The sequence below is a fragment of the Erpetoichthys calabaricus genome, chromosome 8, assembly GCF_900747795.2.
Source record: "Erpetoichthys calabaricus chromosome 8, fErpCal1.3, whole genome shotgun sequence".
NCBI classification, from domain to species: Eukaryota; Metazoa; Chordata; class Cladistia; order Polypteriformes; family Polypteridae; genus Erpetoichthys; species Erpetoichthys calabaricus.
In genome coordinates this window covers 128,692,660-128,717,136 of record NC_041401.2, presented here as the reverse complement: position 1 = coordinate 128,717,136, position 24,477 = coordinate 128,692,660, and the positions used below count along the sequence as shown (strand labels likewise).

At 39.2% G+C, this 24,477-nt stretch overlaps 1 protein-coding gene across 1 annotated transcript in view; it reads right to left on the bottom strand.

Moving 5' to 3' along the window:
* The window catches only part of si:ch211-251b21.1 (uncharacterized protein LOC571720 homolog), a 62,457-nt gene extending 38,246 nt beyond the window's left edge, over positions 1 to 24,211 (bottom strand). Inside the window, exons 1-6 of the mRNA XM_028807473.2 lie at positions 24,061 to 24,211; positions 16,034 to 16,105; positions 8,005 to 8,021; positions 7,792 to 7,845; positions 6,876 to 7,055; positions 3,304 to 3,530 (exon numbers count right to left, since the gene is read on the bottom strand). Of these exons, the coding sequence (XP_028663306.1) occupies positions 3,304 to 3,530; positions 6,876 to 7,055; positions 7,792 to 7,845; positions 8,005 to 8,021; positions 16,034 to 16,085 (530 nt within the window). The 5' untranslated portion in view covers positions 16,086 to 16,105; positions 24,061 to 24,211. The remainder of the gene's footprint in view (positions 1 to 3,303; positions 3,531 to 6,875; positions 7,056 to 7,791; positions 7,846 to 8,004; positions 8,022 to 16,033; positions 16,106 to 24,060) is intronic.
* Between the last annotated feature and the right edge of the window lie 266 nt (positions 24,212 to 24,477).

Genomic DNA, 24,477 nt, shown 5'->3' with positions numbered 1-24,477 from the left:
CACAGTCATATTGAAGCCTTAAACAGTACTCATGCAGTGGATTAAGAGGCAGCCTTTTCGAAATTCAGGGCCAAATGTTACCATTGTAGGCACTGGGAATGTCACAGTTTGGCTATTTCTGGCCTGAGGATTTGACAAGTTAGTCATCAGCAAATGAAATACAGCATGAATGTTGCTTTGCATTAATAAGATATACTGTAAAGGAGAAAGTCAGGCCATCCAACTGTCAGTAAACCTGAAAGTGAAATGCTTTGAGGTAATTGGAATGATATAATGATCCCAAACATACAAGAAAAAAAGAACGTAAAGAAATATTTGAAGAACAAAATGAATGGTTTTCAATGTCCAAAGTCCACATCTAAACACTATAGTAATTCTAAAACAAGCACAGAAATGAACCATTCATGGTAGACATCTTGAAGAATTAAGCAATTAGAACAAGAAGAAAGATGCAGTTATTTTAATATAGGATGGTGCAGTCTGTAACTGAAAAACTGAATCTATGGGGTCATAACATTCGATTCAAATGTTGGATTACCTAGGTTCTTATTAAAATAAAATAATAATATCATGGCATACCATTCTCAAGTGTGCTTAATTTAATTCAGGGCAGGGTGGGGAGCCTGAGCCTATTGAGTCCACATTAAGCTCAAGACAGAAATCAACTCACAATAGTGTGTCAGACTATCTCGGGACTCATTCACAAACACACCCAAGCTCAAATTCACATATGGCCAGTTAAGAATTAACCTTCAAAGCATGTCTTTGAGGAAGTTAGAGAAAAAATAGAGTGCCCAGAGAAAGAATACATAGACTCCAATAGGACGTGCAAACACCACACAGATGGAGACCATATGCAAGATTTGAAGTCAGGATGCTGGATCCTTGACCCATGAGAACTACTGAGCAATATTCACATTTGTTGGAATTTGTTCTCATAAGATATCCTTTTTTATTAAAAATCAAAGATTCAAAATTAAAGATCCAAAACAGGAAAATACTTTTTGATGTTCAGCAAGTGTACTGTCATATGTACAAAGAACAGTGATTTTGTTGCTTGTATGTCTAATCATTCAGTAATAATCTCCATGCTTATCCTTCTTTCTTTTGCAAATTCTGCATCCTGAATACAACTAAAACACATGCAAATTAGAAAACAAAGGAGATGTAATACCAATCTGCTGAAGGGCACATGATCGTATAACACCCACACATTATTTCGGGTCCAAATTAGTGATACGTTCCCATGTATTTAACCCACTTCTATCATCTCAACGTCTGTCGCAACATTACTTTATTAATGCATATCTAAAAGTGGAAGCTAATCGTCTTCTTTATTAAATCGAATCAAGCTAAACTTAGAACAGAACATATGCAAGGGCTCATTGATCATGTTCAAAATTCAAATATCAATAGTTCAGACAAATTCAAAATAGGTAAAGCAATAATATTACCATCATTATATCAAAGTAGTCTAAGAGCATTGCAACAGTTGTATCATGATGCAAGGGCAATATCCTAAACTATCGGTCGGCCAGAGTTATTTATTACAATGACGTGCAATCCATAATGGCCAGAAATCCGCAGATTCTTGAGAACAATGCCACCGGCTACATCAGCTCTGGATATTCCCACTTTCGTAAGTAGATTGTTTTATCAGATAGTCTTATTTTTATTGAATAAACTCGAAACGGTGTTCGGGCAAATCAGCACATACATTTACACCATCAAATTTCAAAAACGGGGTTTGCCTCGGGGTTTGGCCAGAAAATATTTATGACAGAGTCAAATGAATGAAGCAAGCCCTTGAAGGCTCAACTAAAGGTTCCTGATTAGCTTTTACTCTCTAGTTAGCGCTACTGCCTAATAGATTCCTTTTTATAGAATTCTTTATTCTTTTTATCTTTCTGTGGCAATGTGTCTGGAGCAAACTAATGGCACATTTTGTGCTGCTTAAATATTTTTACTTTACATGCCTGCTTATTGTGATAATTAGTAACTAAAACATAGTAGTCGGGTGTTAGCAATTATAGATGCAATGAGAAGTGAAGCAAAATGACACCTTTCAGTAGCTAACTGAACAGATTACAATATGCAAGCTTTTGAGGGAGCTTAGGCCCCTTCTACATTGCCTGAATAAGGGGCCTGAGCTGCATCGGAAGCTTGCATGTTGTAATTTGTTCAGTTAGCCAATGAAAGGTGTCATTTTGCTTCTCTTCTCATCATAATTAAAACACAGAAAACTTTGACTGAAAAACTACTCAACCAACTTAACTGTATTAATTTTAGCAAACACGCAAAAATCCCTTCAGGAGTGCTGCACATTCTGTCTACAGAAGCCATCTGATATATTCACCTTCACAGGCAGAGCAAATGTGAGTTGGCTTGTAAAGAGCAGCTTTGAGCTTCTCTGCTTTTGGAAGATCCATACATTTACTTTTCACATTTGTTCTGTTTTGCCATTGTTATGATGTCAGATCTGCATCTTTCTTCCACATTTTCCCTTTACCATGGGTTATGCCTCAGGATAGTGTGTGAGTGAGGTAAGAAAAAAGTCTACAGTGGTATTGGTGTAAAAAACTGTTGAGAAATTAGATAACCAACAGCTCAAAAAAGACAGGGTCAGGGTTAAGTCAGATGAGTGTCCAAGCACATGCAGGGTGAAAACAAATATAAGTTAGCAGACAAAGCACAGAAGTCATATGATTCAATGATAAATAAGACAATGGCAATCATGAAACTGGAGACTCGACAGAGGACTCGACAACCATGCACCAAATGAATTAAACAAAGCTCACATGAGTATGCCACTGTAGCCATTTCCAATCAGTTGGAGATGCTACTGACAGACGAAAATGGCTGTGACCTGGAAAGAACAGGAGTGATAGGCTGTTGAAACTGAATGAAAGAGAGTATGGGGAGATTAGTAGACATTAATACGCACAGAGACTGAACTCAAGGAAGTCAACAAAAAAGTATCATAGCTGATGAGTCAGACCTCTTTTATTTTGCAACATTGAAATGAAATGGATTTTACCACCATTCTTTGTAAATTCTTCTACTGCAGCATGGACTCATTTCTCTCCAGTTTCCCCTTACTTTATATACACTTTGCCTTATTTTCTTCACTATATTTTGTCTTTTTGAATTTCTCCCAACCAAGAATGAGAAGGGATTGTGCCTGCTTTACCACAGTGATAAGACACATCACATTTTCTAACTTGGGGCAACAGCAGGTCTAAAAAATACTATGGGAAGTAATGTCTGATTTTAAAGCTTCAAGCGACAACCCATACCAGTTACCTGGCTACGATGAAGAGGCAGATGGAGGTTGACACATATGCAATGAGGACCCCAATCCAAGTCTCCTTGGAAAATGGGTTCAAGAATTCAAAGAAGTTGGGCCCCGATGAGATATCATTTTTCTTAAGGATGATTCCAATGCCCGTCTGCATAAAAGGTTTGCTTAGATCAATGGACTTCTCTCTTGCCGCCGTGATGGTTAAAGGAGCCACTGCCAAATCAGCTTCCTGCCGGAGTTAATAAATTAAAATCAGCATATTTAACTTGCATAATATACATGGAAAACATCTATGATCTGTTTGTAAATACAGAGCCTAAACGTGTCCCATATTTGAATTTCCATTAGAATAAAAGTATGGTCTGAGTTTTTATAGACAAATGTGGACTCCCAGTTTGTACTGTTTACAGCGTACACCTGTAAATCTTGATCTTCATGCTTTCTCTTTTTATAATAATCTTATGCACCAAGTTTGTTGTAATGAGATATCTATAATAATAAAAGGCAAAGCCCTCACTGACTGACTGACTGACTCACTGACTCACTCATCACTAATTCTCCAACTTCCCGTGTAGGTGGAAGGCTGAAATTTGGCAGGCTCATTCCTTACAGCTTACTTACAAAAGTTAGGCAGGTTTCATTTCGAAATTCAAAGCGTAATGGTCATAACTGGAACATATTTTTTGTCCATACACTGTAATGGAGGAGGCGGAGTCACGTATCGCGTCATCACGCCTCCTACGTAATCACGTGAACTAAAAACAAGGAAGACATTTACAGCACGAGTCACACGCGGGAACGAAGGTAAATGACGTTAATTTTTGACTGTCTTTTAATACTGTGTGAGCATACATATTAACACATGTGCAATTAAATGTGTGCATTTACGGGGTGATTTCTGAGGCTTAAAAGCTCACCTTTTATCAAACACGGGAAGAAAGGTAACTGACGTTGTTCACTGTCTTTTAATACTGTGTAACCATACATATTAACACATGTCCAATTAAACATGTGCATTTACGGGGTGATTTCTCAGGCTTAAAAGCTCGCCTTTTACTAAAAAGGTAAATGCAAAACTACTTTCAATCAGTTTATTGAAACGCTCCCGTTAAGGATTGCAATAACATATTCGCGAGATAAAAGAACGAAGTAGGGGGAAATGGAGGAACAGCCGCAAACAGCGAAGAGCAAAAAATTAATTAAACAATTGAGAACGGAGCGAGTTAAGCATACAAGCATGTTCATAAGGGAAACAAAGCACGGTGTAAAACGTAAGTTTAAATTAAGTTAATAGAAACGCTCCCGCTGCGGATTGCAATAACATATTCGCGAGATAAAAGTTTAATGAGAAGACACGAGGTATAAACGAAGCACACGCCGTGGCGCAACGTTAGGGGCAACAGTTTCAACCATTCTATGATCTGCTTCTCGCAACTGAAAGACGGCACATGGCGGATGTTAGCCGACTTGCTGACCGCAACGTTAGGGGCTTCAACTATGGCGCTGACGCAACATCTCAGTGCCAACACTTTGCAGACTGTACTTAAAAGACACGCCCTCCTCACTGGACAGTTAAAAACACCAATCAAACTAACGATGACATCAAGTATTACCCAATCAAAACTAGGAAAGGAGGCATCTTCATAAAATGCGTGTGGGATGATTTGCATGAGACGCTGCTTTAAAAAAAAAATGATAAAAAAAATACGGGATAAATCCCATCCAGTATTGATTCAAAACGGGACGCGCAATTTCATTCTCAAACGCGGCACGATTCCGTATTTTAAAGGACGGGTGGCAACCCTACAGTGCCAGGTAACCACCCATACAATCAGATTGTGATTCAGACTAGGAATGCAATGAATGTAATTACCCCGATCTACATACAAGGCGAAAGTCTTGCAACATTCAAAGATGATGGTTTGGGATAATTAGTACTTATTAAGTACAACATTGAACATAAAAGAGCTTATGAAGCCTTGAACCGAAAAAAGCAAGATCTCAGAGATCGTAAAAAAAAAAAAAAGGAGGTAATGTCGTTTTACTCGCTGTAGATTTTACTCAAACATTACCAGTTATTCCACAAGGGAGACCAGCAGATGAACTCAACGCGTGTTTAAAATCCATGCTTCTCCCACGGTCGGTTATATGTCGCGTGTTCTCGGGTAGGTACACCAAAAAATGTATACATTTAAGCATGTAATGGGCAAAGAAAAAATGAGGTATGCCCGAAGGCACTGCAGTAGTACTCAATGTAACTTTACTTCTTAAATGTTAATGTTTTACTGTTTAATAATTTATACGCTTCTTATATATTGTTCAAATTCTTTTATCAAAATACCAGTGACAGCGCAATGCACGATAACATGGAGTGAATACACCATACGCATCTGCCCACGGCCGCCCTGGTGTGCGCAGATAGGAGTTGATTCTAAAATAAAATAAACATAAAAAGAGTAATACATTCATCACCCATAAAGCGGATAGCAGACGTGACGTATTATATGTGTACCACATTTCAAGTCAATACGTGAAACGGTTTGCAAGCTACATGTGATTTAAAATCCTGGACAGACCAACAAAAAGCCACGGTAGCAAATTATAGAAGAAGATTTTACTGTTTAATAATTTATATTTATATGAAATGTGCTTCTTATATATTACTTCATATTCTCATATGATAATGATGTTAATGTTGTTTATATTGATTTCTATGTTATTGTAAGTGCATCTATGTGTGTATATGTATGTATGTGTATATATATATATATATATATATATATATATAAAAAATATATATATAAAAAATATATGTGTATATGTATATATAATATATCTGTATATGTGTGTATATGTGTGTGTATATGTGTATATGTATATATATATGACAGCAACACTCATAACAATGACAACACAATTACATTGACAATCATGTTACGTTATTTTTAAAATGTTTCCTTTACTTTTTCATAACCTCTTTAACACACTACTTCTCCGCTGCGAAGCGCGGGTATTTTGCTAGTTGTAAATATTCCTCTCTCCCAAAAGTGTAACATTGATAAGTATCAGCCAGCTCTATACAACTTCAATGTTGTGACCCATAAAAAATCTAGATAAAAATCTTACACTGAGAATCTTAAGCCTAAGAAATAGGCCACCTCCTTAAGCTGTTAGTGAAAAAATGTCTTTGTCTTAATCCATTATTTTTTCTGTTTATCCCCCTACTGAACTTTGGGATGCCAGATCTCAACAATGTTGGTCACCATTAATTATGGATTAAACAGGCGTTCAACACTGAGATACCTACTAAGACTCACTCTAAAACCCAGCTAATTTAGAGTTTCCAATTAATGCAACATATAGATCTTTGGGATGTAGGAGAATACACCAAAGAAAATGGGAGAATGTGCAAAACCCATAAAGACAGGGACCAGTACATGTAAGAAAGCAGCACTAACCAATGTGTCAAATTTCAACCTCAGACTCAAAGGTTTAAAGTTTAGCCCCAGTGTGTTCTCAACCAACACTGGAAGGAGTAACCTGCCCATCCCATGATTTACATGCATCTGCTTACATTCCTAACAACTTCTCCGATCATTCCATTCCAATTTCCTTTGGCATCCTGCCTGCCGTAGGCATTGTCCTTGACCAGCTGGACACTGTATTCGAATCCCAATTTGTTGGACAGATACTTGAGCATATCCATGCAGAACCCTTCAAACTCACTGCCATGGCTCATGGTATATGGATCTTCCTGCAGGGATAGAGAATACAGCATCAGGACTTGTTTCAAACATTTGGCCATTTCTCAGACTGTCTTCATTAGGGCTTCATTGTAATTAATGAGGGTGGTGCAGTGGTAGATCTGCTGCCTCGCAGTAAGGAGACCTGGGTTCGCTTCCCAGGTCCTCCCTGTGTTGAGTTTGCATGTTCTCCCTGTGTCTGTGTGGGTTTCCTCCCATGGCCCAAAGACATGCAGGTTAAGTGCATTGGTGATCCTAAATTTTCCCTGTGTGTGCTTGGTGTGTGTGTGTCCTGCGGTGGGCTGGCACCCTGGCCAGGATTTGTTCCTGCCTTGCACCCTGTGTTGGCTGGAATTGGCTCCAGCAGACACCCGTGACCCTGTGTTAGGATGTAGCGGGCTGGACAATGACTGACTGACTGTAATTAATGAGACTACCAAAAATAATATCTTGAAATTCTGATGTTTATTTTCTCTCAAATTACATCTTTGGCATAGGTTTTTTGTGTGGTATCCGATCTTATAAATAATATTCACTACTCTATGTATCACATATCTGTAATTTAATCATTGCAAGGACATCCTTAAAATTGAATAAACAATTTTTAAAACGTGTTTTCTCAAAAATCAACATTGCTTTCTGTATTAATGCCCAGGAACCACAAGGTGGCAACATATAACCATGTAATGCCTTTGAGACAGTTTGATGAACAGTTTCCAGGTGGCACAGAGAGGAAGAGACAGCTACCTTTATGGTTGTGACTTTCAAAGGACTCGTCTGTCTTTTGCTCCGCTCCTGGAACTAAAAATGAGAGAATAAAAAAAGAAACATGTACTGTGGCAGCAGAAAAGTAAGAAGACTACACTGTTCAGGGTTACATCATAGAAGGCTGGTATTTGACTGGACATTTAATTAAAGTATGTGGACAGCAGGAGGAAAAGGCATAAGGACAGTACGTACCTGTTTATCAGCAGCACCTAAAAAAATAAAAAAGAAGAAAAGCGGTCAGTGGTCTAAGTGGCTTGACTAGCACTTCAGGTGTGCAAGTACTGTTTTATTAAATACAGTGTAACTGTCTATATTATATTATATTATATTATATTATATTATATTATATTATATTATATTATATTATATTATATTATATTATATGAGATGAGCTGAGTCCTGTCTGGATATATTCATATAATGGGTTAAGAAAAGAAAGCAAATACTATATTTAGTTGTTTTTCAAAATGATGACACTTTTTCAATGCTGGCTGAAATGCGAGTGTTCAATCCATCATACACAGACCTCTCTGCTAAGTATGAATGTGTCTGCTCTCACTACACTGTAACTCTGCTGTGTTGTAACCATGAACATCATGTCTTTGTATGTCCTGGTTTAGGGTGGTTTTATGACCAGATGTTTAATCACACTTTAATAAACTGGATTTTTATGGAATACTTAAATCTTTGGGCCATAAAAAGCCTCCAAGGGCTTTGAGGCTCTCAGACATCGCTACTGATTTACATATTATTAGAGGAGAGCATACTAGTGGCCGTGTTCGATAATATTATTAAGATTATTCAATGTTGATTTACAGTTGCTACAAATCATAACACCATATTTATATCAAAGCATAAAATCGTAATTGCCTTATCATAAAATGAACATGAATAAATGTCTACCATCAAGAGACAGTAAATGTTACTAATGCTGCCCTAAATCATTCTCTTTCTACCATATTTTGAACAGTGACTCAGCATGAGTTATTTTGGAAGAGCACAAATGTAAAGAGTTGGTGGGGTAATTTTTGAACAGATGCCGCTAAGTTGAAGGAAGATAAACTGGGATAAGTGTGGAGACAGTCCATGAGCAGAGGACCAGGTTTAAAAATGTTTTACATGTAAAACATTACAGGTACATCCCAACATTTGGAAATACAAGGAAATTTAAAAAAAAACTCAGTAGTGGTTTAACAAGAAGTTAAAAAAAGAAACTGCAAAGGGAAAAAGAGATGTATAAGGTGTTTAGGACTAAGAAATCTCCAATGTGAATCATAGGATTATGAGAACATGAGAGCAACCATAAAGAGGGATATTAGGAGGCAAAAAAGGCAGTTAGAGAGGAATATAGTAGATAAGGCAAAAGATGACCCAAAGAGATTCTTTCAATATTTCAGTAGTAAAAGAACACTTAAGGAGAAGGTGACTTGCATCACAAATAGAAGGTACTGAGTGATTAGGAAGTTGTTAAGGGAGAAGTACTGCTCAGATTAAATAGGCTGAAATCAAACAAATCACTAGGAGCAGATAATATTTATACTGTATTTATGTGCTTAAGGGAGTTAGTAAGTACATATATAAACCCTTAATTCTATCACTGCGCACTGGGGAAATCCTGAAGGACTGGAAAATGGCAGGTGGCGCAGTGGTACAATACAATACAATACAGTTTATTTTTGTATAGCCCAAAATTACACAGGTAGTGCTGCTGCTTTGCAGTAAGGAGACTGGGGAAGATTGTGGGTTCGCTTCCCGGTTCCTCCCTGTGTGGATAGCGCTTTGAGTACTGAGAAAAGTGCTATATAAATGTAATGAATTATTATTATTAAATATTATCCAATTATATAAAAGGGTGATCGGGTAGATCCAAACAAGTATAGGCCATTAAGCCTAACGTGCATCAAGGATAAATTAATGGTATGGATTTCTAAGGAAAAGATTGAGCAGTACATGGCAAGAAGACAAGTTTTACTGAACAGTCAGAGTTCAGACAAGGGAGGTCATGTTTTACTAACATGTTGAAATTCTGTGAGGAAGCAACAAAATGCACACAATCAAAGTGATGAATATAATATTATTTACCTTGACTTTCAGAAAGTATCTGATAACATACCACATGAGAGGGTGAGCATCAAACAAAAAGAAGTGGGAGTTCAGGATGTGGTGTGTAGATGGATACAAAATTGTCCCAGACACAGGAAGCAGAGGGTGATGGTGCAAGGAACCCTATCAGTATTGGCTGTTGCTAAGAGTGGTGTCCCTCAGGGGTCAGCGATAGGGCCACTGCTTTTTTTAATATATATAAATGATTTGGATAGAAATATAAGTAACAAGCTGATTAAGTTTGCAGATGATTCCAAGCTAGGTGGATTGTCAGATAATCTGGAATCCACTAAATTATTACAGAAGGACTTGGACAGCATACAGGCTTGGGCAGATTTGTGGCAGATAAAATTTTATTTAATAAAAGTTATTGTATTACATGCAGGAAGTAAAAATGTTAGGTTTGAATGCACAACGGTAGGTCTGAAACTCAAAAGTACACCATGTAAGAAGGATTTAAGGGTCGTAGTGGACTCAACACTATCAACTGCGAGACAGTGTTCAGAAGCCATTAAGGAGGCTAACAGAATGTTAGGTTATATAGCACAATGTGTGGTGTACAAGTCCAAGGAGGTTATGCTGAAGCTTTATAATGCACTGGTGAGGCCTCATCTGAAATACTATGTGCAGTTTTGGTCTTCAGGCTACAAAAAGGACATAATAGCACAAGAAAAAGAATTGACTCAGACACAGTAAGCAGTGGGTTATGACATACTCTAAGACAAAAGGTATAATCCATCAAGACAAAAAGTTGTTATCCAAATTAGTTAGGATAAAACGGTGTACCTTCAGTCTTAGATAAGATAATCGTTTTGGCACTCACAAAACTTTGTGCACACTGATAAAGGTATCCCAGGGCACAAATGCTCCCTGATGTCTCTACATCAACAATTGCTAAGTGGTTGCCCATCGTCCAATATAGCCTCATATGCTGTAGCCTATATTTAAGTAAGAGGATTGGGAATGCACAAGCAAAACTTTGTGAAAATCAATTTAGCCATTTTTGCATGATTTGCAAGAAAACAAACAAAAAAATTAAGATTTTATTTACAGTATATAGATTATGTGGCTTCTGCATTATTCTAGTTAATATTACAATTATGATTTTCATTGTTATAATTTTTATCTGTAGTTCAATTATTTCATTACTTTTCCTATTGTGTATTCCAGATGCAAACAGGTTTATCATTTTCTGGCTGCACACTAACATGATTCAAATGCAAGAGAAAGAGTAGAATTATATTTAAGCTAAATGCTAGCTTTAGCCGAAGAAGACCGTGTGATAGATGTCAGCCTCAGCTTCTCCAATTCTCATTGCTTCCTAGACGGATGTGTAGTTAAGTTTACAAAGTGACATACTGCCATTAAACCGTCTCTTGCAGTGCCATTCTTTCTTAATCTCTGTTTCTCAGTGGTCAGCGGGGCACTTTTCAAATGGCTGAAAGAGCTGCAGGTGGCAATTTGAGCAGTGATCAAGCCTTGGCATCAAAACTGCCGTAATGGGGGCTTGCCAGTTTCTTCTGGAAGTCATCCCTCCTGCAGGATGCTGGGGAAATCAGCAGTTTGGAGACTGGCCTTCACTGCTTGTGGCTGGCCATCTGGTCATTACCATAAAATGTAATCAATGGCTTTGACAGTGTCAGGAAACTTAATTTCTGTACGCACAGTGTGTTGTCATGTAGTGGCTAAGGCTTTGGATTGCAAAGTTCAAAGCTGTGGGTTCAGTCCCCAAAACTGTGTTCCTTAAGAAGTCACTTAACCCGCCTGTCAAGCAACTATAAAAATCTACAAGTATTTCTAGTGTGCTACATGTATAAAGTACATTGAGGTATTGTGGGCTATTCAAAGGAGTTATACGAAAGAATATTTGTTGTTGATATGAAAAGGATACTGTCAAAAATGTAAAATAAATGCATGAGGCACTTCGACTGTCAAGGGCAAGGAGCATATCATCTGACTGTTTCAAGAGATGACAAGTGTGAAGGGGTGATTGGCTGGCAGGAGAATGCCAGTTTGGACAAGACATTTACATGACAATGTAAAGCTTAGTAGGAATCTTCCTATGGCAGGGGCACTCCACTCTGGGACTGGAGGGCAGCAGTGGCTGCAGTCTTTCATTCTAACCAGTTTCATAATTAGAGGCCAGGCCTAGCAGATAGTGAAAATTGGTATTTAATTATATGACTTGTTGATGCTTTAATTCTTCCAAGACAAATCTTCATCACGTTTTTTGTTTTCTGAGAACATTATCTATATATTTTATGCTCCAGAACAGATTTCTACCTCTTAATCCTTCCTTTCTCTCTCATTTATTTCAAAACACTGTGTTATCACCGATACTTCATGATACATATGCACAGATTTAAACAGGAGCACATCAGCTGGAGAGTTGGCAGATCCTTTGTCATTTGCACCTCATTATTAACTGATGGCTTGTTAAAAAAACAGGCAACAATTAAAACCCAAACGCAGCCATTCAAAACTAAAGTAAGTAGTGAAGGGTTTGGAATCGTAACAAATGAATTAACTAGGCCCAAAAACATATTGCTTTAGTAGTAAATACATGGGTTTTAATTAAAAATGTGGTTAAAGGGTTGAGTACCTCTGTGTTATGAAGAGGCATTGGCAGTCAGATATCACCTCTGCAGGGTAATATGAGAATATGGAATGCTTTTATGGTGGCTGAATGAAAAAGACAGAGGGGAAAAAAGAAATCTCTTGCTTTTGGAATTCTTTCTGCAGTTTTTTCTTCACATTATAAGAATAAGAAAATGAACAGGAATAATCTGAGAACTGAATGTTATCAGCTATGAAGAGAAAAGCCAAGCAATATGATACCTTTTATTGGCTAACTAAAAAGATTACAATATGCAAGCTTTCGAGGCAACTCAAGCCCCTTCTTCAGGCAAGATGTAATACAGAAACTGGAGTTTCCTATGTTTATATACACACTCTAGGACAGGCGTGTCAAACTCGCTGCCATTGGTGGGCCGCTTCGACTGCCATACGTGCGTCAGCGGGCTGCACTGTAACAAATACTGTTATACTGTTATACAAAGTTACTGTAGCTTTCTTTCCAATACTGAAAACTTTAAAAAATGTAACACTTAAAGTTTAAAGAAAAGCAATTTATTTCCATACAGTCTCCATACAACAGTGTAGAATTAGAGTCTTAGCCTCTTAGCTAGGTCCTTATTATATTATATTCATATTATATTCATTGCTTATATAGGAGCCTTACAGTGTGAGATCTATTTCTTTTGTCTCAACACTTGGCATCTCTTGTTAGTAACCAGTTCGTCAATATCAGGCTTGAAATCTTGTGCAGCCTCAACTTTTATGAGGGATGAAAGGTGCTCGATGGTAAGTCTTGAGCGATGTGGGGTTTTGGTAGCTTTCATTAACAAAAATAATTGCTCACAAAGGTAAGTGCTTCCGAACATTGACAGTACTCTCGATGCCAACTTACGGATCTGCACATACGAGGGTGGCAGGTAAGCATACAAGCCTGGCACACCAACTTCGTTGTATTTTGCCTTCAGAATAGAATCTGCCTGCACTTCAATCAATTCCATTTGGATATTCTCAGGTGCATTCTCAACGTTGTAAGACCCTGTTTGTGTGAACTGAAATCACGAAAATGCTCAGTAATTCAAGTTGGAAAACAAATCCTCCAAAAATCAAATTTTACTTTACTAAGTTTACTTCAAAGTTTATATTGTAAAATAAGCCGATATGCAAAATGCCACCTGACCTACAATAATTTTACAAACTCAAAATCACAAAAATATGTTAATAAACAACTCACCAACTTCTCCCGTCCACTTCAGATCTTCAGCTGTAGTCTGCACTAACTGTTCGTTACAATACTTGCACAAAATTACATGAAACTAGAGCAAAAAAAGTGAAAATATGCGGGCTATTACTACTCGTGATGGTCAGTTCTGCCCAGTGGCCAGTCTCAGCAGCCCAGTCAGTAGTGTAGCCTTAGCAGGGGCGGCTCTAGGCTCGTGGCGGCCCTGGGCAGAGAAAGAATCGGTGGCCCCTTTGCCTGGCAATGTCAATACGGTATCTTATGCACGGCGGATGGTCACATCCGTTGCGGACACTGCATAGCCGCCTCGTGCTCATGACACGCTTTTATACACGCGTGTCCGTAACTTGAAAACCAAGTGGCGGCCCATGATATTCTCATTACAGCAGAACGTTATAATACTACATATAGCTTACTGCTCCGACTCGTAGTAAATACAGCCTACTAATTAACAAGAAACACAATGTTTTTCGGCCACATTGCCATCAGCTGTGTCGTTATTTTCTCTTTCTGTTTTATATTCAATATATATTGTGGTGGCGGCCCCTGGGATTTGGCAGCACTGTGCAGTAGCTCTTCTTATTTGAGTGTCTGTTGTTTTGGGGGTGTAACCTTTTCTGATGAAATCTTGTCTGAGCTCCTGCAGTTGTTGATCCCGGTCTGTCTGGTCTGAGCAAATATGATTGTACCGTATTGCTTGGCTGAAAATAATGAAGCACTTTATATGCTTGGGGTGGAAGCTATCACTTTTCAGGTAGGTCCGTCTGTCTGTCGGTTTGTGAAAAACAGAAGTTATAAGGGTGTTGTCTTTCAGTTGAATGGTGGTGTCAAGGAAGCTGACTTCTGTTTTTGAGTAAGAGCTACTGCCATACCCAGAGACAACCTTCTGGAATATAAAAACAAAGACAACAAGAACCGCATCCCCCTTGTTGTCACCTACAACCCACATGTTGAAACACTTCGAAAAATTATATAAGAACTTCAGCCAATACTAAACAATAACCAAACACTGAAACATGTATTTCCTGAACCTCCCCTCCTGGCATATAGACAACCACCAAACCTTCAGCAACTAATTGTCCGAAGCTACCTAAGTGAACCAACAGAAAATGGCACATCTCCATGCCTACAGAAGAGATGCAAAACATGTGCCCACATTTATGATACAGACCGTATAGTTATACCACACTGCCGACTTGAACATCACATAAAGGTATCATTTTCCTGCAGATCATCTAATGTAGTCTACCTAATTTTCTGCATGAAATGTCCTGACACTGCACTCTACGTGAGAGAAACTGGACAAACACTCCGCCAGAGAATGAATTTACACAGGTTCCACATTAAACATGGCAACACAGATGTTTCTGTAGCGGCCCACTTCAACAGACATGGACACTGTGAGAGGGACTTTAAAGTCGAAGTGCTTATGGGCAACTTCAAAACACAGCAAGAGAGAAAAGAATGGGAAGTTAAACTTATGCTAAAATTGAATACATTACAACATGGGTTGAATAGAGACAAGAGTTTTATGGCCAGATATGAGGATTGTTTACATCTCTCAGAATGACAGACAACCTGTCTACAGATCTAAATTGTTTTGAAAAAACTCATTACAAACTTCAAAAGACTTTGTTGGACAGTTATCTTATCCAGACATCTTGACCATACATTGTTCTTCTCTCTCTTGTTAAATTAACCCTAGCCTGAATGAATCTATTATTTTTTTACATTTAAATTTTCTCATTTAAAGATTTACCAATGTTGTTTCTTGTCCTAGAGTGTGTATATAAACATAGGGAACTCCAGTTTCTGTATTACATCTTGCCTGAAGAAGGGGCCTGAGTTGCCTCGAAAGCTTGCATATTGTAATCTTTTTAGTTAGCCAATAAAAGGTGTCATTTTGCTTGGCTTTTCTCTACATTCATAATGGCTAACATGGTACAACACCCTAGTACTTCAGCTATGAAGAAAAATATTTAAATTTTGGAGAGATAGATATAAAAGGAATTATATAAATAGACAGAATGGTAAAAATGAATGGATAGTAGACAAATGGATTAAAGCTTCACAAAGAGAGATAAAGAAGAATGAACAATGTTACCTTGCAGTGTGATTGAAAACAGCATCTTGTAGACCTTCATATCTTTATGTTACATTCTTTTAGACAAATTTGGTCGAATAGGAATTATATAAGCTACACAGGGCTAAATGTTCTATTTTGTTATATTTGAGCTAAATTCAACATACTTACCTTGTAGGAGTAGCTGAAATGAAACAATTAAGTTCCCCATGTACACCTACCTATAACATGGATGCCCAAAAACAGCAGCAGAACAGCAGAAAACTGCATCATGGCACTCGGCAGGGCAGGAGCTGAAAGAGCAAATTGATTTAAAGTTGGACGCCCCATTAATAGTGGGACCAGGACACTCTGCCTATAGGGAATCACCTGAACGTGATGTGCTTTCCTAGCCGGCCTCAATAACAAGGAAGCCCTATGGGTCTGTGTTGTGGATTTGTTTTAAAATATTCACTCTGCAATGTGCTCCATCTAAGTTTCTTTTATAACAACAGCTCTGCAGGAGGACAGCAAGCAAACTGGTCAGTTCTGCTTAAGCTGATGTGATTAGAAAAATACATTCCTCTCAATGAAGCTTATAAAGATGTACGTAAGTAAGAAACATACATCAAGACAGCCAGAGAGCAGTTAATCGTTGTATAGACTGAAAGATTACTGGCTATCTCAAAGTTTGATGAAAATAAATGTTTTTTCCTCAAGCTTTCTGGAGCTCAGATGTTAGAGGGCATTCCAGTGGGTAACTATCTAATGCACATCTCTGGGGCCAAGTAACCTGTGGCATGCTAGTTTTCATCTGGTGCTTGTTGGACTGAAAGTGGATGGTTGTCATCCTGATTTAGAAGCCTATCGTTATAAATGCCAGAAATGTTGGATCCTGCAAACAGCCGGCCATTGAGCTGCTAGCATTGTGGCCCTAATATCACCTAATACCAATTATATCACAATATAATGCAACTGTGTGACATCTGTTGGTGAAGAAAGATTCACAGATCTTGACTTTGCTGACAATACTGTGATCTTCGTGGAGTCAATGGAGGCTCTGATCAGGACGCTCGAGAGACTGAGTGAGGAGTCTGAGTGTCTGGGCTTGCGAGTGTCCTGGATAAAAACCAAGATCCAGGCCTTTAATGACCTCTTGGGCACAGCCATCAGCAGTGTGTCTGTTTGCGGAGAGAGTGTCAACCTTGTTAAGAGGTTTACTTACCTTGGCAGTGACATTCACGTCTCTGGTGACTCTTCCTGTGAAGTCAGTAGACGGATTGGGAGAACATGGGGGGTCATGAGGTCTCTGGAAAGGGGCGTGTGGCGCTCCCGATATCTATGCACAAGGATGAAGGTCTAAGTCTTTAGAGTCCTGGTGCTTCCTGTCTTGCTATATGGTTGCGAGACATGGACACTATCCAGTGACCTGAAATGAAGACTGGACTCCTTTGGTACTGTGTCTCTTCGGAAAATCCTTGGGTACCGTTGGTTTGACTTTGTGTCAAATGAGCGGATGCTCATGGAGTCCCAAATGAGGCACATTACCTGCATTGTGAGGGAGCATCAGTTATGGCACTACGTAAGATCCTCATTGTTGGGGACCCGAGTGGCTGGACCAGGCCAAAGGGTCGCCCACGTAACACCTGGCTGTGGCAGATAGGGGGTCATTTCTGGAGGGCGGGACTGGACCACGTGTCTGCCTGGGGGGTTGCAAACTGGGATCCCAAGTTGTTTCGCTGCATAGTGGGTGGGCAACACACTGTACCAGTGCATGCTCCCCAATTTGACTTGACTTGATAATGCAACTTGTGCAATACTTTGGAATCAAGGACTTATAGAATAAGTTCCTAATGGTTTAATGGTTGAGAACTTTATGTGTTGATGTGAGAAATGTTCGTGTTTGTCAGAGAAGCACTCACTGAGGAAATTTATAGAAACCCCTTGTGATGGATGGCCAGGGACATTACCCGGCTGGGATGCTGGCTGGGTGGAAGGTTATTGGGAGAGACCATATTGGAGTCACTATATTCCCCAAGACACTGGAGGGCAGCCCTCCTGGATTGCTACAGCACCACAGATCCATGCAGGGCATGTCTGGACTTGTAGTTTGGAGCAGTCCTGTTGGGCGCCATGGGTGCCACCAGGGGTGCTGCAGGTGCAGCTGAGTCATTGGAGGAGCCACTTCTGCCACACCCAGAGGTGCAGCCAGCAGAAAGTCACTAAAAACCTGGAGCACTTCCAGGTACACTATAAAAAGGACCCGCATCACCACCAGTCAGAGAGCCAGAGTCAGGAGGTTGAGGACAAAGCTTGTGAGGAGGAGTGGCAGCAACAGAGGAAGAGAGATAAAGAGAGAGAAAGAAGAAAGGATTGTGTATTATATCCTCGGTGCTTTATACTGTGCTATGTAGTGGGGAACAAAAGAAAAATGCTTCCCATCTTAAATAAAGGTGTGTTATTGGGAAAGACGTGTGTCTGTGTAATCAGCCAATCATGTGGCAGCAATGAGATGCACAAAATCAATCGTATAGAGGAGCTTCAGTAAATGTTTGCATCAAACATCAGAACAGGAAAAAAATGTGATTTCAACCATGGTATGATTGTTGATGTCAGACAGGCTTTTGAGCATTTCTGTAACTGCTGATCTCCTGGGATTTTCACACACAGCAGTCTCTAGAGTTTACTCAGAATGGTGCAAAAAACATCCAGTGAGTTTCTGTTCTGTGACCAGAAACACCTTCTTGATGGGATAAGTCAGAGGAGAATGGCCAGACTGGTACGAGATGACAGAAAGGCTGCATAAACACTCTGTACAACTGTGATGAGCAGAAAATTATCTCAGAATGCGCAACAAATTGTACGCTGAGGCAAGTGGGCCACAACAGCAGAAGACCACGTTGGGTTCTACTCCTGTCAGCCAAGAACAGAAAACTGGGTCTGCAGTTGGCACAGGTTTACCAACACTGTATGGTTGAAGACTGGGAACAACATAGTCTGGTCTGATGAATCTCATTTTCTGCTGAGTCACACAGATGGTAGGGTCAGAATACGGTTCCAACAACATGAATCCATGCATCCAACCTGCCTGGGGTCAGCAGTCCAGGCTTGTGGGGTAGGTGTTTTGGTATGGGGAATGTTTTCTTGGCCCACTTTGGGCATATTAATACCAATTAATCATCACTTGAATGCCATGGACTATGTGAGTATTGTTGTTGACCATGTGCATCCCTTCATGGCCACAATTTACTGATCTTCTAATGGCTAATTATAAAGCATGTCATGAAAATGGCAATACACAGAATCTGATCCCAATACAACACCCTTGGGATTTAGTGGAACTGGAGATTTGCAGCATGAATGTGCAGCTGACAAATCTGCAAAAACTGTGTGATGCAATTACATCAACATGTCAGAATCTCAAAGGAATGGTTCCAACATCTTGTGGAATCCATGACATGCAGAATTGAGGCTGTTTTGAGAACAAGGGGAGGCCCTGCCTAGTATTAGCATGGTGTTCCTAATAAATTGTTCATCTGTGCTGAAAGCAAAATATTGAATTTTCCAAACTATCGTTTGAGTTGTGAATTTTTTGTGTTTAGTACGGGGTGTTTCTAATTTATTTCTTAGTTTCTTTTATTGTATGTTATTTTTATATTTTAGCTGTACTGTACTGTAATTGTAAGTTGCTTTGAGACTGCTGATATGACATGTACAATACATCCAACCGTTTTCCTTCCTATTTATATACTTTTTTTAGTCATTTGGAGCCTTTTGCTAATCCTAATAAGAATAGATGCTTGTCTGGGACCAAACCAAGAATAGCTGTCACTCTGTTGTAGGGAATACTCACACAAATGCACACAGGCCAGGGTCCTCCTTGTGAGGAGAGCACTTTGAGTAGTAAGAAAAGCGCTATATAAATGTAAAGAAGTAAGTAGTAAGTAGATTCACACCAGGACAAACACACACACACATTTCTTTGGGATTAGGACAAAGCCCACAATGCGAGCACACAAACTTTAGGCCAATGACTAGATCTGCAAGGCAGCAGCACTAACCACTACACCCAGTAGTGTACTAAATAAAAGTAATTTATACTGAATGCAATATTTGATATCAGAAATAGACAGCATGACAGCTTCAGTCCATTTATTTCCTGAATTCACTTCTAATTAGCATTGCTGTGAAATTTGTCTCCTCCACTATTCCAAAGGCATGCATGTTTGGATGACTGGTCACTCTAAACCTACCCTACATGAGTCCATGTTCCCTAGCACACCCCAGTTCATAATGAGTGTCACACTATATACTGTAATGATTGGAAGAATTGTCATCCACATTGGTATTCTGTGCAACGTTTACACAAATTTCAATAAATATTGAGAATATTCAGGTTTTGAATAGCGCTGAGCTCAATCTGAATATTGAGAACAGAGCGTGCCCCTCAGAATGATTCAGGGGGGTTACAGTATTAGTCAAGTATGTATAAGTTCTCAGGAACACACTAGGAGCATGTGAGCATCCATTTAAAAAACGTAGAAAGAATGTCGTGTGTGTATTGGAACCAATATATGTGTCTTAATCAGTACAGTCAAGCATGCAAGGGACATGCAACAAAGTGCTAAACAGGACTGTTTTAATGTACCTCCCATTGCTATGTTTCAAACATTATGGTGCCCTGAAATGGGGGGACCAAGTAGAAAAAGTGTTGTTATTTCTACATGATATGACTTTAATGTATGCAAATAGCCTTAAAGTCTGCAATGTGCACTTTAATCACATCTGAACTGTTTGATTTGTAATTTAAACAGAAGAGCAGAGGGGTTAACCAGGGAAAAATGTGTTTTTGTCCCAAACATTATGGAGGGCACTCTACGTAGTACAAATTTCATAGCTATAAACTATAAATCCTAGGAACATACAACGCCTATTATGGCTGCCCACAGCAGTTGATAAATTCTTTCTGCTACACTCCAAGTCCTCAGAGTGGCTGAACATGAGGCAACATAGAATACACAATGCTGGCTTTGCCAGGGTTGTCCCTTTTTTGGTAAATTTTTCATTGCAAGATCCACACATCCATTGCACTATACCTGCCTAAAAAGAGTCACATTTTGACACAATTACATCATTTTTCAGATGCCACCTGAGCGAAGTGGAAATCTCAATTTCTCATAAGATGTAACACATCAGGATTTATTGACCATCCTTGGCTAACCCTCAATGGTTTCAACCAAAATGCCATAAGGAGAGGAGGATAATTTGATTAAGTGAGTAGCACAACAAAAGCATATAGAAGAAATTTGCACCAATAAAAGTGGTTAGGTTTACCTTAAATGTGCTGTACTGCTAGGATATCCAGAACCAGGAAGCAATCCTGGCTGGGAGGCCAGTACCTTACAGGGCACCCTCATGTAGACTGCCACACACTGTCATGGTGGACCAATTAAGAGTCACTAAGCACCATAACTTTGAAGTGTGGAATAGTAAAAATAAAGATAATTATATTTTTTCATGGCAGTGGCATGGTGGCTCAGTGGTTACCACAACTGCCTTACAGCTCCAGCAGACTAAATCTCATAAGATGTCTGTTCTATGTAGTTGACACGTTCTCTCTTAGTGACCATAATGCAGTATTCTCAAACACACAGTTAAGGGTCAGTGAGGCCAATAGCTGACTATCTTAGCAGCACTAAGCACAAGGCAGGAAACAGCTGTGGACAGGGCATCAGTCATCAGAGGCCTCTGTTAAGCACACAAACCAAACTAGACAAAGTTTCAACTGACAGTTTAGCATGCCTTTAAGAGAGTGGGAGGAAAACCCAGGCGGACACAGATGACGACCAGACATAGGATTCAAAACAAGGGTTTGAACTGGCATTGTTATTACCTACATTACCTTAATATTAGTCTGCCTTTTCCAGGATAGGATTCATCCTCTTCCATCTTAAAATGGACTAAATGTATTAACAGACTACTGTGACTTGTTTAAGCAGCACAGTCACATGGTTGCTAGCAGTGTAGGCTCATAGCTACAGGAGACTGTGTTCAGATCCTTTCTATATGCAGGTTGCATGTTCTCCCCATGTGCATGTTGGACTTTCTCAAGACAACCTGCTAAAACCTGCTAAATGTTTTTCTGATATATTGAAGTGAAGCTTAAGTGAAGCTACATGATATTATGAGGGCATCTATATCTTTTGAATTGCTTTGTGGCAGAGTGGGCTTGATTTTTAACACCATTTGTCTTTGATTATGTCTAAATCACAAATTTAAATGAAGAAATGAGGTTAAAACGGCAATGCTCAGGAATTCGTTAATATTTAAAAGGTACTATTTATCACTTAACATTTAGAAGATTTTTTTCTCTTGTTATGGTCTATTGCAAACACTCCTGTGATGTCCTCTGCTGTCTGCTGTCTTTCAGCTGACTGAGATCATTAAAAATGGGTGGTCAATGGACTGTAGCTACAGCACTGACAAGTCCGACATGGCTAACTGCCTCCACCTTCTCAGCTGAAATTTACGTTAACATCAAGTCTGACATCATTAGCACAGCCCTTGCTCATTATCAACACCATGGAGGATGCTATTTTGATGTCTTTTACTAAAACTTATTAATTGATTCTATTCTAACAGATTCAGGCATGTGTATGTACATGTGTCATTACTTGTTACTATGGCATCTTCCTGGTATGTGTGACAGGAAAGCAGATTATTTAAAAAAATTAAATTGAAAGGCTAATGCAAATTGGAAGCTCACTATGTAATCATGGCCTTTTGAATCAAATGCATTTTATTTATTCACAACTCTTAATTTTACAACCTATGCCTTAGTCATCAGTCCAAAGACACTTAGGTTAGGTGTATTGCCGATCCTAAATTGTCCCTAGTGTGTGCTTGGTGTGTGGGTGGGTGTGTGTGTGTGTGTGTGCGTGTGCGTGTGCGTGTGTGTGTGTGCCCTGCAGTGGGCTGGCGCCCTGCCCAGGGATTTGTTCCTGCCTTGTGCCCTGTCTTGGCTGGGATTGTCTCCAGAAGACCTCCGTGACCCTGTGTTAGGATATAGGGGGTTAGATGATGACTGACTGACCTTAGTCATTTTTCCCCAAATATTTTTATTTAATTTGTTTTCTGACACTTGCATGATGTAGCTAAGGTATGGCTAACAGCTTTTTAGCCAAAAGCTTTAGCAGTAGCAAATCATATTCCAGTGCCATCACTGGGTCTGGCTTTGCTCACGATGCTGTTGGGATAGGCTGTGGCCTCCATGATGCTTCGCTGGACTATGTGAGCACAAAAAGCGGGTGGGTTATTTGTAATATAAAACATCCAAAAGGTGTGAGTGCCGGGTTAATTAATGATTCTTAAGTAGCCCTGTGTCCTTTTTACTCCCTGTCCAGGTTTGAATTCTGCCCTGCACCCAGCCTTCCTTGCTCTCCATAACTTTGAGTTTAAATTAAAAAGTTCAAGAAATCAAGGGCTGGATGCAAAGAATTAGTAATAACTGATCTCTTAGAGAAGCAGTCATTATTTCAGAGAAGCTGAAAATATAGGCTTGAATCAAATTATTTTTGGCACTTGAGCACAAAGAATTATTGTGCTGTGAAGTATCTATATTTTGGATTTGTGTACACTGAGACAAACCCATATCCTATCCTGGGATGGCTCTTTTATTGCAAAATTCAATGCAAGAGTAGTCTCTGGTCCCCCCGTAGAAATGCAGCAAAAACAATGGATGAATCAGCATAGATACAATTGTACTTTACATGCATTGTATTTTACATAATACAATTATATATAATACAGTTTTACAGAATACAATTGTACTTTGCATAAACAAACAGTTTACTAAATGATTAAACTTGCATCTTTTCTTGAATATAAGTGTTGGCTAAGTAAATGATAACAGTAATTGTAACAACATATGCAGGCGTATCCAAAGCTCCTTGCAGTGTAGAGCTTTGTGTCCTTTGGTAACTGAATTGTGTGCTGTGTTGTAGTACATGATGAGTGTACTTCAAATACACACTTTTCCTATGATATACAGTGCAGCTCACAATTTAAACTTTACACTCCTGTACAGAGATCTTTGAGCTGTACAGTTAAAAGTGTAATGAACTCCTTATTTTCTCAATGGTTCCTTTCTAAAAGCATAAAGTAATGCAGTGCTATATTCTGGAATGTCCTCTGTAAAATCTGGCAGCCCATTTTTGCTTTGTGTCCATAAGTAACTTTGCCCCACAGAGAAGAGGAGAACAGATCCTACCTTGAAAGTCTCCTGTGTTTCTTTCCAGTGCGGAGGTCAGAGTGACGGACTGAAGTGGCAAGTACTTGGTCTTGAGGGGCTGGGAGCACCAATGAGAGTTTGTGGGTGGATAAGCACTGATGTCTCTGTGGTGAATGACTGCAAAATTCTTTCAGTTGTTTTAAATATGCTTGAATGTGGAAGGCTGCTGCTGGCCCCCAGTCAGGGAGAGCTCAAATTCACCCCTTTCAAATTCCTCTCTGTTTACTTTCTGAAGTTTGGTAACTAGTGGGAGACTAGGCAGCCTAGGCCATTTCTCTATTCTGCTACATAGAGGCGCATATTAGAGGAAAATGACAAAAGGCTTGTTTTTTTGTAAGATAAAGCAGGTACACTAATCATGCAGGTCAACACAGTAACCAGTAAGGTGGTTTTGTA